The sequence below is a fragment of the Miniopterus schreibersii genome, assembly GCF_964146895.1.
Source record: "Miniopterus schreibersii genome assembly, chromosome: 10".
Lineage (NCBI taxonomy): Eukaryota > Metazoa > Chordata > Mammalia > Chiroptera > Miniopteridae > Miniopterus > Miniopterus schreibersii.
In genome coordinates this window covers 61,047,949-61,063,684 of record NC_138110.1, presented here as the reverse complement: position 1 = coordinate 61,063,684, position 15,736 = coordinate 61,047,949, and the positions used below count along the sequence as shown (strand labels likewise).

General features: G+C 52.9%; 1 protein-coding gene across 1 annotated transcript; it reads left to right on the top strand.

The window, feature by feature from the left end:
* Positions 1-4,131: 4,131 nt before the first annotated feature.
* BPIFB6 (BPI fold containing family B member 6) lies at positions 4,132-15,736 on the top strand (the record flags this gene model as incomplete). The annotated part of the gene is made up of 15 exons (XM_081148742.1): positions 4,132-4,231; positions 5,396-5,495; positions 6,597-6,701; positions 7,173-7,322; positions 7,462-7,525; positions 7,988-8,048; positions 8,839-8,930; positions 9,721-9,897; positions 10,797-10,850; positions 11,216-11,389; positions 12,130-12,197; positions 13,660-13,705; positions 14,497-14,560; positions 14,972-15,048; positions 15,704-15,736. The coding sequence occupies 15 exons, from the start codon at positions 4,132-4,134 to the stop codon at positions 15,734-15,736; spliced, it is 1,365 nt and encodes a 454-aa protein (XP_081004868.1).

Sequence of the window (15,736 nt, the reverse complement as noted above, 5' to 3'; positions counted from 1 at the left end):
CTCTCTTGCCTCAAGCCACTTAGGAAACAGACAAAGCCACACTTAGTCATCTGCAGCCAGCTGGATGGCCTGGGCAGGCTGTTTAATCTTTGCTGCATGCCTGGGTTCCCCTCCTTCACTTCCTTCCATCCTGTCCCTTCCCCCTCCTTCCCCCTCCCCTTCCCTCACCTACCCCCTCCTTCCTCCAACCCCCCTCACTGTGGGGAACAAGTTTCTCCTTCAAGCTGTACAGACCTGTCCCCTCTTGCATTAAACATCTTCTTTTGAGCTGCAATTTCCAGCCAAGCCCAACGAACTCTTTGTATAACTGAGGCCAGTTACCTACATGCAGTCCCTGGTCCTGCCTGTCCCTGAAGCCGCCGAAGTTGCTTGGGAGAGGAAGAAGACGTGACCACATCTCTGTTGACCTTACCTGTTGACCCCATTACCTCTTTGCTCAGGGGAGCTCGTGTGTTCGCCTAAGGATATTTTTCCATTATTTCTCAGAGAGAGTGGAAGGAAGAGAGAGAGAGAAACATTGGTTTGAAACACTGATTGATTGCCTCCTGCTTGTGCCCTGACCAGGGCCGGGGATCGAGCCTGCAACCCAGGTACATGCCCTTGTCCGGAATCAAACCCGGGACCCTTCAGCCTGCAGGCTGATGCTTTAACCACTGAGCCAAAGCGCCTAGGGCGGGGAGCTCATGTTTTGAAAGAGGACCCTGGAGAGCAACACGGACGACCGGGAAGTTATGAATGCCCCAGTGGCACTTTAAGCACTGCACCCTACCTGGTGGCAGGCCCCATGCCTTTTCCCCTCTAAGCGTCATGTCCCATCTTGCTGCTAGAACCTCATAAAAGCCCTGCGAGTCAGGCAAGCAGGATGTGGAGTCCCATTGCACAGATACAAGGACTGAGGCCCAGCAAGGAGAGAAATGCACCCGGAGTCTCACACCTGGATGGCGGCTGATCCCTAGGACTCGACCTTCCAGAATCCAAACATAAGATGTCCAGTTCTCTCTTCCATTCACCAGCGCTCCCACCTGGAGTTTGTTCTTGAGTCATGGGCCTCAGGGGATAAGGACTTCCCTGCCTTCTCTTATGGCTTCTCCATCTTTAGTTTACTCTGGTCGTGAGCAAGTTTTTTGTTCGAAGGGGGTAGGATCCACCTCCTGAGCCTGAGGCCTCACTTAACATGTCTAATTCTCTTTCCCTCCAAAAGTTCTTCAAACTCAGTGGGTCACACAAGACTGGATGGCCCAGGACAGACCGAGTGATGCAAACACCACCCACCCACGCACCCACCCACCCATCCATCCCGTCATTCACACAACTGCCTAATCACTTTTTCCAACCAGCTAGGTCTCTGTACTCATGATGGACTCTGTTGTATAACACTTGTTCTTTTAGGGGAAGGGGAATGAAGCACCTGAGTCAAGCTCTGTGCCCAGAAGGAAGCTATGGTCTGGAGAGAGAGAGCTGCCCCCTGCCCCTCAAGGGACACCATTCAGCCGTTCATTTAGGAGCCTGCTGGCTGCTGGCTGCTGAGGACAGATGAGTGTAGCAGTCTGGGTTCAGTCAGGAGGTAGAAACCACATAGTAGCTTAAACAGGAAGGTTTACTATAAAGAATAATGAACTATGGGAAAAGAGTAACTATAAGCTAGAAGGAAACTATGTGGTACTCTAAGGCTGAGGGAGAGTACCCAAGGAAGGGAAAACTTGGAGGGGCTCAGACCTCACTGGAGAGGGTGCTGTTAAGCCCCCTGGGTAGCAGAGAAGCTTGCCGCTTTGGCCAGGTTGGAGTTGCTGGGCAAACCCCAGGCAGCTAAGACCTTAGAGCACATGCAAGCGGCATGCAGGGAGGAGAGGGGGGAGAGGACCCCGGGGAGGGGGGTTGCACTTGCCAGTTTAGCATCTGTTCAGTGTGAGACCACACGGGCGCTTACAGAGGGCGTGGGGCACTGAATGAGCAGGAGCCCTTCAGAGTGGATGGGCCAGGGGTGGGTGGTGGTGAGCTCTCTGGTTTCTGTTCCAAGGGTACGTGGGGAAAGGCTGTCCCCAGGCTGAGGCTGCCAGGTTACAGAGGGATCTCATTCTGGGCCCCCTGGAAAGACTCTCTCTTTCTTTAAAATAATTTTATTTTTATTTATATCTCGCCATTGGAACTTGGTTGGGACTGCTTTACCTTGAATTTAGGGTCAGAGAGAACGGCACAACCATCCTTTTCCCACTCAGAACTGCTATTATTATTCTGCCCCCTCATCATAAAGAGAATAAAACAACAGCCCAGGGAGGCTGAGGGAGCCACCCAAGGCCACACAGCTTGTGAGGGCAGTGGCTGGGGCTGGGGCCAAGATCCCCAAACCCGTGCAGGGAGGTTTCTCCAGCCTCCCCACCCATGTCCTTCCTGCTCCCCCTCACCCCCCAACACCCAGAATGGCTCTGGGAGGAGGCAGGGAGGGGCCCCCATGGTTGGATTTGGGTGCAGGAGGAGGTGAGGCCTGCCTGGCCCTGGTCTTTGGGGCGGGTGTGCGGGGGAAACGATGCTGTCTGCAGACTTGCTCCTCCAGTGCGGGGCCCAGGTTAGGATGAGACTGGCTGGGCCAGCCTGGCTCCTGCCCCCTTGTCCTAACCCTGGTTCCAGCCCCCCTGACCTCAGGCAGGACCTGCCCATCTCTGTCTCAGTGGCCCATGTGCACAGTGGGCACAGTAGCTTCTTCAATCTTTCAGACCTGTGGGCTCCCTGTGGGGTGGATGAGGAAAACTTCCGTCATCCAGCAGCCCCCCTAAAGTATCCCCAGCCAGGCCTCCCAAGGGCCTCATGGAGAGTAGAGCAGAGGCTGGGCACCCCAAGGTCTGGGTTCTAGACCCAGCTCTGTGGCCTGCTTGCTGTGTGCTGCTGGGGCCACCCAGCCTTCATTGGCCTGTAGCTCTGGATACAGAGAGAAGCCACTCACCCTCCCGGCATTTACCATCTCCTGGCATCTCCTCCATGAGCTACCCCACCGGAAAATTACCTCTTTATGCACCTTGTGAGTCTCAGGTGCAAGGCCTGAGGGTCCAGTCAGCATCTCCCGGGCCTTTGCACTTGGCAGCTCCCTCCCGCAACACCTTTCCCCTGCCTTGCGGAGCTGGCCCCGCTCATCCTCAGACATCAGCTCTAACATCTCCTTCTCCAGAGGTTCAGCTCTGATGATACCCCGATCTCACCTGTCCCCCTGGTTCAGTGGCTTTCACCACTTCTATCCCCCCAGGAATGACCTGGCTCTGTGGTGTTGGCCTGTAGAGTGCTCCCCTCCCCTCCCCCTGTAGTGGCCAGGAGCCCTCTCAGGACAAGAACTTCAACTGCCTGTTCCCTGAGGCATCCCCACAGCCCTGCACAGGCAGGGCACACAGTGGGGCTCAATAAATGTTTGTGGAAGGAACAGAAGAGCGCCAACTATGTGCCCAGCCTTGTGGGAGGCTCTGGGTCTAGGGGAGGAGACAACGCGAGCCTTGATGTCTACTCCTGTGACTGCCCCCCCCCCCCAGCGCTTGCCCTTGTGCGGCCACCTGGCCTTCCCAACCACCTTCATCCTCTGTGCTATTTACATTGGAACAGACTAAAGCATCACGTGAACATCGGGGCTCCTGTTCTTTTGGCCTCTAGATAATTATCTGGGCCTTATTAAAGCCTTCATTATCCAAGCAGCTAATCAGGCTCCCAGATATAAGGGCTTCTTCTTCCCCGGGTTCGGAGGCAGGGTCAGTCATCTGCAGGACATCCCCAGGCTCAGCAAGGTAAGGACAGGCTCCACCTATGGACCTCTCCCCGGAGAGTGTCTTATCCAGTCTGTCATTTTACAGATGAGAGCACTGAGGCCCAGAGAAGGGAAGGGAGGGGGCTTGTCTGAGGTCACACAGCAAGTGAGCAAGTGGGTGGCAGGGCCACGGCTTAGTTCTATGTCCTGACTCCCAGCCAGTGCTCCCCACCTGACAGGAAGCCACTGGAGGTTGTAATCTTTATGCTATAGGACCTCAGGAAGATCAAGGAATCAGCAGACCTGAGGGGCCTCTTGAGCTCCATCTGAGGCTTAGCATGGGAGGTCTCCAGGGGAAACAGCGCCTGGTGCGCTGCACCCAATTCATGCCCTGTGGCACAGGCGGAGCCATGCTTCAGATCCTGTGTCTGGCAGTCTGCGGCCTACTGACCCGCACGCGAGCTGAGCCCGGGGCGCTGCTGCGGTTGGGCATGGACATCATGAACCTTGGTGAGCAGGCAGACCCAGGTGGGGGGCTGGGGAGTGGGGTGGGCAGGGAGTAGGTGGTACATAGTGACTGCTCAAGTTTGTGTGGCCTTGAGCATCCTGTGATCCTCATAATACACTTAATAAGCAAAATGAGATGACTTGCCTAAGGTCTCTCACAAGTTGGAGGCACAGCTGGAAATCTTGCTTCCTTGGAGCCTCTCCTTGGCTCTGATGGCAAGGGCTGGTGGCCACAAGGAGGCTGTGGGAGTGACAGACATAAACCAAATCCCAGCTCACCCAATAATTTGCTGTGTGACCTCAGGCAATTCACTTACCCTCTCTGCGTTGCTGTTTGCTTATCTATAAATGTAAAGAAATGTAAAATAGGGTGACGAGTTTTTACCTGGTAGGATCAAATAAAATATGAGACTAAAATCTCCTGGGGGAACTTGAGTAAAAACTATCAGCTCAAACTATTTGTCCCCTCTGGGAATTAGCCTGTGACCATTATGGAGGGGTTTCTGGCAGTGTTATTTAGGCTTGGGGCCTCCAGGCCTGGGGAATCAGAGTGTCTTGGCTTCAGGAACAAATCTGCATTTTAACAAGATCCCAGATGAGTTCCCTAATCATCCAAGTGCTTGGAGTCTCAATAATATGCCCCCTGCAAACTGCTCCAGTTTCTCTGCCATGTCCCTCCCCACCCTCCAGCCATGCTGCATTTCTCTTTCCTCACCATGCCACCTTCATCCCCTCTTCCCCATCTTTGCACTTGCTGTGCCTCTGCCTGGAGCAGCCCCCTTTATCCCTTTGCTTCCTGGTGAAAATCCCTAGTTCTCTCTTAAGGACCAAGTGACATGTCACCTGCTCCTGGAAGCCTTCCCAGATCTTTTCCTCGCCCAAACTGCTCATGTGGTTCCTCCAGCTGCCTGAGCTTACTATGGCTCTTGTCACTTGTTACTGACATTGCTGGTGACTCTGTCTCCTCCATGAGGGTGGAGGAGGGCTGGGCATGACTCATCTCCTGGTCCCTGGATCCCCAGCTCAGGGTGGGGCACAGTGACTGTGGAGCACATAGTGGTGCCACTTGTAAGTGGCCTGGGCCTGGGGTGCCAGAGAAATTGGCCCAGGGCAGGGAAGCTGTGAGCAGCCCAGCTGAGTGTCTCTCCGGACACTGCCCCTTTCCAGAGGTCCAGAGTGCTATGGACGAGAGTCATATCCTGGAGAAGATGGCAGCTGAGGCGGGCAAGAAACGTCCAGGGGTGAAACCCATCAAGGGCATCACTGAGTGAGCAGAGAGGGGCCTTGTGTGTGTGGGGGTGATGGCCAGGCAGAGGGTGGTGGGGAGTGCGTGCCAGGACCTGAGAAGGCAGGTGGGACGGCTGGTGCAGGCTGTGGGCCTCTTCCCTGCCTTGTTGCTGGCTTGCTCTGTGACCCTGGGCACGTCACTGTTCCTGCCTGGGCCTCAGTCCCCACAGTCGTTCACTGAGGACAACCCCTGCCCTGTTGTGAGCAGGGTCACTGGGAGGAGGAAGTGAGGTTGAAAGTCAAACTGCAACTGTGTGCGTGCAACAGGAGCTCACTGAGTGTATGTGTAGTTGAATGAAAAATCCTCAAATGGCAGAGCCGGAAAGGTGTCAACAACCTTCTAGCAGCAGGGACAACCTGGTTCCAAGGCAAGTGCCTAGGGGCTGGTTGGGGGGGCTGCCTGGAATGATGTGCTGGGGGCACTCTCTGCACCGAGCGGGAAACAGAACTGTGATCAATGAGCAATGTCCGCAAGAGCCCTGGGCGGGCAGGTAAGGTGGGTGTGCCACATCTCTGCTATCCCGGCTCTCAGACTGGTGTTCTCAACCAGGGGTGATTTTGCCTCCAAGAGACATTTGGCAATGTCTGGAGACATTTTTGGTTGTCATGACTTGCTGGGGTGGGGGTGGGGGTGGGGAGGTGTCTCTAGTGCCTCTCGTGGGTAGAAGCTGGAGATGCTACTAAACATTCTCCAGCGCACAGGACAGCTCCCCACAACAAAGAATTACCCTGCCCCAAATGCCAATAGTGCCGAGGGTGAGAAACTCGGAGCCTAGCAAACCTCCCCATTTTGCCAACGGGGAAACTGAGGCTCAGAGAAGGGAAGGGTGCAGCCCAAGGTCACACAGTCAGGCAGATGTCCCGACTCACACATGGTGAGTGCTTTCTGTGTACAAATTGGTACATGTCCAGCCTTTTGTTTGTGTTTCACGATGGCCCCAAGAGGCAGGCTTATCCCTATGACCTGGGACAGGGGATTTACCTAAGGCCTCCCAAGCAAGGTGGTGGAGGACTGGGTTGAGTGCCTGGCAAGATCTCTCCTGCCCAGTTCTCATTGCTGCGGATGTCTGTCCCCTCCCAGTATGAAGGTGAAAGATGTGAAGCTGCCTGTCATCACACTGAGCTTCACACCAGGGGTGGGCATCTTCCAGTGTGTATCCACCGGCATGACCATCACGGGTAAAAGGTGAGGATGGCAGGGGAGGAGAGGAGGGAAGGAGAACGGTGTCCTTGTCTCATTCTCACGTGCACATTTATCGAGTACCTACCGTATGCCATCTGGGTGCTGTGGTCTCAGATGACGCAAACGTGATTCCTGCCTTTGATGGGAACCAGACCTGAGCACAGAGGATCACGGGCTGAATGATTAACCTAGGACAGAGGGGGCACTGGCAAGGTGGAGAGATCAGGAAAAGCTTTTTGGAGATTATGACAGCTGAGCAGGGGTTTGAAGGATGTGTAAGAGTTCACCAAAGCAGGAAGGGAGAGGAAAGACTGGTTTGGTGACCTTGGGCAGATCCCGTCCCCTTTTCTGTCTTGTGTGGGTGGCCCCCCATCCTTCCCCGTCCAGAGCTGTGGAAGATTAGGGCAAAGAGGAGATAAGGGTGCGGCCACCGTGGCAGATATGCCCATGGCGCCTGCCCACCCTCTCTTCCAGCTTCATGGGTAAGAACATGGAGATCATTGTGACCTTGAACGTCACAGCCACCAACCGGATTTCGCAGGACGAGGAGACCGGCCTCCCCATATTCAAGAGTGAGGGCTGTGAGGTCATCCTGGTCAGTGTGAAGACCAACCTGCCTAGCAAGTGAGGGCTGCGCAGCTGGGGAGGAAGGCTGGGTTCACAGTGGCACCCCGGCTCAGCACCCCACTTCCTGAGCCATGTCCGTTTGTCCTGGGCCTAACTTTCTGCCATCTGTGCCCCTGTCCCCATTTTCTGTGTCCAGCATGATGCCTAATGTTATCAACAAGTTCCTGGACAGCACCCTACACAAAGTTCTCCCTGGCCTGGTGAGTGCCCAGCGCAAGCCTCTACCTTCGTCCACGGGATTGCTGAGATCAGGGCTGGCAGGTGCCCTTCATCTCATTGCTGACCCTGATCGACTGACAGTGGTTGAGGAAGATTCTGGGGCTGGGGCTGGCTCCATGGATGACAGTGCCATGAGCACCTAGTGATGTCTGCCATGAGCACAGGAGAGGAAATGATAGCCTGCGCATCACAGCTTGCCAGCCCGGCCCAGATTACCAGTCACTGGGGAACGAGTCCTCACTGATTTTGCAGGCTGGCGTCAGGAGATCTGGATTCTAGTCCAGGCTCTGCCATTGACTTTCCAGGTGACTGTGGCCTCGGTTGCCCCTCCAGTCCCTGTCCTAACAGGGCTCTTGGGACTCCCGGAGGAGTACCATTCAGCTGTTAGGAGTGAGGCCCTCCCTGCAGGGGCCCCCTCAGCTCAGCACCTTCTCTGCTTCCAGATGTGTCCAGCCATTGATGCGGTCCTGGTGTACGTGAACAGGAAGTGGGCCAACCTCAATGGTGAGGAGCCCTGGCCATGCCTCGCTCCCACATGGGGACATCAGGATGGGCGGGCTTTGATGCCCCACTCCCCATTCAAGTGCCTGCTCCCAGTCCAGCCTTGGGACTAGAGGGGGGTTGAGGTCATGGTGTCAGTTCATCCCCCCACTGTTCAGATGGGAAGCCTGAGATCCTGAGGGACTCCAGGGTCCTTGCCTCTTGGCTCTCCATGCACTGTTCTACCCATCAGCCCCCAGGCTCCAAGGACAGCAGCCATTGTGGGCTCATCCACACACCTTCCTAGTAATCCCGGTAGTGGTGATTCCTCTTTCCTATGTTAAGAGCATCTGCCGCTTCCATCATCTCAGGGTTCACAGGACTCTCCAGTGTGGGGGAGAGGAAAGCCCAATAGCTGGGAATGAAGAAGACGAATTTATGTGCCCAGGAGTGTGTCCTGGGACAAGTCACTTCACTCCTACAAGCCTCAGTTTGCTCATCTGTAAAATAGAACTGATAATCCTGACCCTGCCTGTCTGTGGTGAGAACTGAGCTGTGACCCTTGGTAAACTCTCAAGCTCTGTGCCTGCAGAGTGATGGGAGGGGGCATGATTTTCCAGGTCAGACACCATTGCCTCCATTCTGCAGGTGAAATTACTGAGGCCCAGACGGGCTAAGTAATTTGCCTTGGGTCACATGGAGGGCCAGGATTCCTGGCATGTAGGTCAGGCTCAGGTGGAGGTTGGTTGATGCTGGCTTCTCTGGGCTGCTTCCTGGTTGGCACCTCTCTAAATGGAACCTCCTCTTTGCACAGCCCCCATGCCCATAGGCCAGATGGGCACAGTGAAGTATATCCTGACATCTGTACCATCCACCACAGCCAGCTACATCCAAGTGGACTTCAGTGTAAGCACCAGGGGGTCACCAGGGGTCTGGGGTCTCAGGCTCACCAGCCTGAGTGGCCAGGGCTGTGTGGGGCTGTGGTCCTTGCAGACCAAGCCCACCCATGCAAGTATTTCCTGACACTCAGGTCCTTTCCCTCCTTCTGCTCTCAGCTTGACCCCTGAGGCCCTAGCTGGTTTCCCAGGACAGCTGACTCCACACTCACACCTTCTCCCAGGGCTGTCTGCTTCTCCCGATGAGTGGCTCACTCAGGTGTACCCTGCAATTATACAGGTGGAAACACTGAGGCCTGGGAGGAGGCAGGGCTTAGCTAGGGTTCCACCATGAGTTGGTGGCAGAGTTGGGCCCTCACCCACGTTTCCAGACCTGCAGGTGACTAAGTGAGATGCATCTTCCAGGAATGGAAAGAAAAATCCCAAGAAGCTATCTCCCGGCAAAGTCTTCTTACAGGCCCCATGTTATTTCCCACTTACCTTTTTCTTCTGAGAATAAAATGGAAAACACGCTCTGCATAAATGAGGGCTCAGCCGGTTGGAGTCAGGTTAACTGAGGTTACGGGAGCAACCCCAGGAGAAACCGCCAGCGGTTAGTGACTGACTCCCTTATCCTGTCAGGCCCCCGTCTGCCCATCTGCACCCTGGGAGGGCTGGGCCCTGTGGCCTGCTCTGGCTCTAACATCTGATGATGCCGACTTAGGGCTGGTTTGAGTGCCATTAGTCTGGAGGACTGAGGCTCACCCCTACCCACAGTCGCTCATGCCAAAGCTGAGTGTCTCTGCTCTGCTGTCCCACAGCCTGTGGTACAGCAGCAAGAGGGCAACACCATCCAGCTTGCCGATGCCGGGGAGGCCCCTGAGTTCCCCGAGGACTATGATGAAGGCTCTTCACAGCTGCTGCTCTCGGCCGCCTTCCTCACGGCGGAGCTTGCCCTTCTGCAGAAGTCCTTTGATTTGAACATCCAGGATACAATGGTGAGCTGCCCAGTGCCACGGTCCCTGTAATGACAGTCCCTGTCTGATGTGTCCATTCTTAGAATTATCCTGGGGTTGTGGGAAACACTAGGACTGGGAGATGCCAGAACTGAATTAGGCTTTTATCATTAGTTAACTCTGCCATCCACTATCTCTCTGTCCATGCACCCACCATCCATCCACCCATCCACCCATCCACCCATCCACCCATCCCTCCCCACTGATCCATCCATCCATCCATCCGTCCATGCACCCACCATCCATCCATCCATCCATCCATCCATCCATCCATCCATCCATCCATCCACCCATCCACCCATCCCTCCCCACTGATCCATCCATCCATCCATCCATTCGTCCATGCACCCACCATCCATCCATGTACCTTTCCATCCATCCTCATGCCCATCAGTCCACCCATCATCCATTCTTTCATCCATTCATCATACATTTTCACCACCTTTGCATCCACCCACCCTCCCATTCATTATTCTTTTCATTTTTTCACCTACCCATCCACCTGTCCATCTCTCTATTATTCATTCTCCTGTATAGACATTCTCCCACCAACCATCCTCCCATCACGCACCCACTCATCTCTTTACCCATCTCCCCCACTTACCTACCCATCCACGAATCCACCTACTCCTCCCATTGATCTGTCTGCCTTTTCATCCAACATTCTCTCAGTATTTAACCTTGTACTAAGAGCGATGGGCACTGGAATGTGTGAGCCACAAGCTGGGCTACCCAGGAGTTCACTATCTGCTCAACCACAGAAGGACAAGTGTTTTGATGAAGGGACCTCAGAAGGCACCCCTTATTAAGTCAGAGGAGATGTCTGTTAAGATGGGTTAGGGAAGGCTTCAGCAATCCTAAACTTGACTTGCATTTTGTAGGTTGGTGAGCTGCCCCCACAAACCACCAAGACGCTGTCTGGCTTCATCCCTGAAGTGAGTGCCCTGACTCCCCGTGGTCACCACATCCTTCCCTGCCCTGCTGTACTGTAGTCGAAGGGACAAGAAACTGAGGAGGCAGCTTTTTAATGCTCATCTCCTTTGTCCAGGGGGGAATCATCTGGGCTTCTCCATAAAGTACTCCTTGGGTCAGCATTTGTGTATTGTACTTTCTATGTCCAATATAGAAAGAGCCAGATTGTCTGTTTTGTTCCTTTTATTTCCCAAGAGACACATCCCAGCCTTTGCTAGTTGTACTTCCCGTGCCCAAGGTAGAATCACCTAGTTCATGACAGGCTCCTGGTTTCAATTGAAGCCACCAGTCAGGGTTCGCTCTGAGGGGACTTTTCTGGTTTCTGTAGGTGGCTGAGGCCTATCCCAAGCCAAAGCCCTTGGTGACTCAGATTAGGATAAACAAGCCCCCCAAGGTGACCATGAAGACAGGCAAAAGCCTGCTGCACCTCCATGGCACCCTGGAGATGTTCGCTGCTCGTCGGCGGGGCAAGGCTCCTGTGTCCCTCTTCCTCTTGGAAGCTGTGAGTGAAATCTGTTCCCCATTTAAGCACAACCTCTTGGAAGGTGAGATTTTAGCTGGTAGCCAAGAGATGGACTGAACGGTAATTAGTTCATCTCATTTGTGTGGTCCTAACCTCCTAGACCTTGCCACCTGATGTCTGATTCTTGGCTCTGCCATTGAAACTTTGAATGGCTAGAAAGATCAACAAACTGAGGGTCAATAGATTAGTTCCCTCTTTTTCTCTCCTCCCTTCCTCTCCCTCCTCTCAACATTTGTTAGCATTTAAAAGGGCAGCGAAGGGCTCAACCAGGGGACCGTGGGAAACTGGAGACCCTAAATCCAGTTAGAGGAAATCACAAAGGACTTCCCAGAGGAGGTGATACCTAAGCAGGAGGTTGAAGGTTGAGCAGGAACTGGCCAGGAAAGGGGTTAATGTTGGAGAGGCTGCTGATGGAGGGCACTCCAGGCAGAGGTTACAGGATGTGCAAAGGCCTGGGGAAATTACATGATGTGTGTAGGAATCTACAAATGTGCCAGGTACTTCTGAGGGTGCTGTCCTGGGAGAGGTACAGGGAGGGATGAGGAGCCTGGGCTGGGGTCATGGGGAGATTGCTGGGCTCAGTTCCTGAGGATGGGATGGGCAGAGAAGACCCCTGCTGTCTTGGCAGTAGTAGTGGTGTTGGGAAGATGGTAAAACTTCTGGTTTTATCAGTCCTGATGGGGGGCCCACTGCCTTCTCCCTGCTTCCCTTCATGCCAGCACTTCAACCTGAAAATTCAGTACTCAGTGCGTGAGAACCGGCTGCAGATGACCACCTCTCTGGGCAGGTAGGAGAGCTACCACCGCTGGCATCCTCGTATCCCTGCATGGGTATTACCAACAACATTTGTTTTCCTGCTCCAGGGTTTTTTTCTGATCCACTCAGCACAGCCCAAACTGCCAGGCTGATCTGGTCACTGTTTGTGCTCTAGAACCCTCAATGGTTCCCCACTGTCTAAATGATCTTTTATCAAATCTTAGCCTGGCACTCAAGGCTCTTCTCAGATTCTCTCACCACCGCTCCTATTATTCCACTAGAGTCTTACACAGCGGCTCTGATCATGAGCCCATGTTCCTTTTTCCATTTAGTAGGACTTTGCCCATCTGTCCAAATGCCACCTACAAGCACCCAGCTCAAATGATACCTCCTCCAGGCAGCCTTTCCTTATGCTAATAACAGCTAACATTCATAGAGCTCTGTCTGCATGGGAGACAATGGCTGCCTACATTATATTCTTTATCCCACTTCAACATTTAGTTTTACCTTCAGTTGTTCCTTAATTTTTGTATTTGCCTTAATCTTTCATCTGACTTGTATTAGGCCAGGATTATTTCAGTTGCAAGGGGCAATTCCAACTTTAACTGACTTAAGCTCCAAAGGGAATCTTTTGGCTTATGTAATTGAAAATTCTAGAGGTAGACTTGCTTTCAGGATGGCTGGATCTAGGTACGCAAATGAAGTCCTCAAGAATCTGTCTCACTCCTCCCTTCGCCTTTGCTGTCCATTTTGTTGGCTAAATTCTCAAGCAGCCTCTCCCCAGGTGTGGAAAAGTGACCCTAACAACAAGAGAGGAGTCTTGTTCAATGGTTCTAACACAAATACCAAGGCTGATTCTCACTGGTCTACCATGGATAACATGAGCAACCCTAAGCTAATCACCATGACTGCTCTGATGGGGATGCGCTGATTGGCCAGGCCTGGGCCATGTGCTCAGGCTGATGGCTCTGGGTTCAGCTCCACCTGAATGTCTTGGAATGAGAGTAGAAAATGGAGTGTCTGTTATTGGAATAGAGAATAGATGATGGGATGACAAAGCCACCAGATGGCCATCACATGGTCTGTTCTGATGCCAACATGTATTAGTGCCTACTGGAGACTGTGCAGGGCTGGGTAAGGAGTCCCAACTCTGTGTCCTTCAAGGATTTGTGACTAATTAGTTGGGCTGCAAATCTCTGCATACCTGGCCTTTGGCAGGAGCAATAGACATGATTGGGGGTCCCAGAGAAAGAGTCAGGACCAATGAGAGGAGGCAGTAGTTTGAACTGTGAGAAACAGAATGGGCTGTAATGAAAGGTAATGAGTGCCCCATCAAAGGTAGCATGCAAGCACAGACTATAAACACCTGAAAGGAAGGCATGGTGGGAACTTCTGCAGCAGGGTGTGGTGTGGTGTTTGAGATCCTCTTTTTCCAGGGCCGCGGCAGTGGCTCTGACTGCCCTCTCCCCTCCTTGTTTCCTTCCCCTCCACAGCTTACTGAGCCTGTCCCGGGAGTCCTCATCAATTGGTGCCTTCAATGTAAGTGTCCCAAGTGTTTCCGCCTAGTCTGGCAAGACTGTGCTTCTTCTCTCTTGGGACTGTAAGGATGGGCCCTGAAATGGAGACAAAGTAAACAGAGCAGGTCATCGTGGGGTTTGGGGATCCTGACTTGCTATTTGACCTTGGGGAAGTCACTTAGTCTCTCTGAGTCCCTGTTTTCTTGTCTGGGTAAAACCTGGACATCTCCTTGGATTGATTTTAAAAACATTGTCATGCAGAGTAGCAACCTGAGCTGGCTTGGTTGACCCAGCTGTCCTTTTTATTAGTCTCTGTATCCTCAGAGCCCAACACAGAACTAGACACAGTAGGTGCTAAAAATAATACCAACCGTGGTACTTACGAACACTTACTCTGTGGTATGTGCTTTACCCAAACTCATTGAAGCCATGTGAGTAGGCGCTATTATATTACACTTTCACAGATGGGGAAACTGAGGTATAGACAGGTAGTGAATGATTGATCAAAGCTACCAAGTTTTCTATAGGAGCAGGAATGGGGTCCACAGGCCACCCAATGTCTCCTGAATTCCTCCATGCCTAAACCATGACCCAAGGCCCGCATGGCACCTGAACAGAGGGACTAAACAGAAGTGAAAGGCGTCGGCCTACAGTTAAACAGAATCAGGCCCAGTTTTGATGTTAGCTGGACCAATTATTTGATATTCATTCCTGTGGTCCCCAGAACCAGTTGGAGTGAGGGCTGAAAAATTTTACTGAATTGAATTGAATGATGGGATGTGGGTATTTTCTCTCTTTCTCTCTCTCCCCCAGGAGAAGGAATTGACTGGCTTTATCACTGATTTTCTTCGAGAAGCCTACATCCCAGCTGTCAATGGTGAGGGCTCCAATGGGCTTTGATTCTGCTGGTGCCCAGAAGCACTGTGAGCAGGAAGGGAAGCCACCTTGGTGGTCTCAAAGCCCCTCTACTGGCCCCAGATGGGGAGGGCTAAAGGGAATGGATGGTCATTGCTGAATCTTTGAGGCTAATGTAGTTTTAATGTCACCTGTCTATGGACAAAGACACCTCCCACAATTTGAGACCCTTGACTCCACACCATGAGTCAGATCTTAACCCAGACCTGGGATGAAAATGCATGGTGATCTGGCCTATGCTCTCTCTGCCTGTGCTGCTGGCAGACATCATGAATCAATCACAGCACTATTTCCCACTACTCTGCTCCAGGCAGCCACTCCTTAATCAACTTCAGAGTAGCCAGGCTGAAATAACTCTTACTGTATTTCTCAGATGTGCTCCGAGTTGGACTTCCACTCCCGGACTTTCTGGACATGAATTACAACCTGGCAGAGCTGGACATAGTAGAGGTGAGGAAAGGAATGGGGGAGGCCATGTCAGTCAACACTTTTGGCCAGTGAGTGAAAAGCAAAAGCCTGTCTCTCTCAACCCTGAGGGAGCAGGCCGAGGAGGGCAGTAACCATCAGGATAATCCTGCTAAGCCCTTGAGCAGTGCCCCGTCCTTCAGAACCTGGACCCCCTTGGCCAGGAGATCCCCAGAAGGAAATGTGATTTCTGCCACTCTCTTTCCCTGCCACCTCAGGCAAATCGCTTCACAGTTCTCTATGCCTCTATTTTTCTGTGCTGAAAATGGGGGTGATAATATGGGTACCTGCCTCAGAGAGCTGTTGTGATGATTCATTGAGATAATTCACCTAAAGGCACACAGTAAGTGCTCAATAAATATTAGCTTTTCGCTGCATGCCAAGCATTGCACATAGGACATTAAATGTGCATTTCACTCGTGCTTTCTCTCCACCCTTGGAGGTACAGGTGCTTGTCCCCGCTTGACCATGGAGAAAACTGAAGCTCAGAGAAGTGAAAGCTCATAGGGCGAGTCTCGTTCGTCCTCGGCTCTTAAACACTGGCTTCCATTTCCTGGCCACGACCCGGTCCATCCCATTCTGCCCCTGGGTGGCCCCATATTGCTCCCCCATCCCCACCTGGCCCTTTGCCTCCTTCCAGAACACCCTGGTGATGGACTTGAAGCTGGACTGA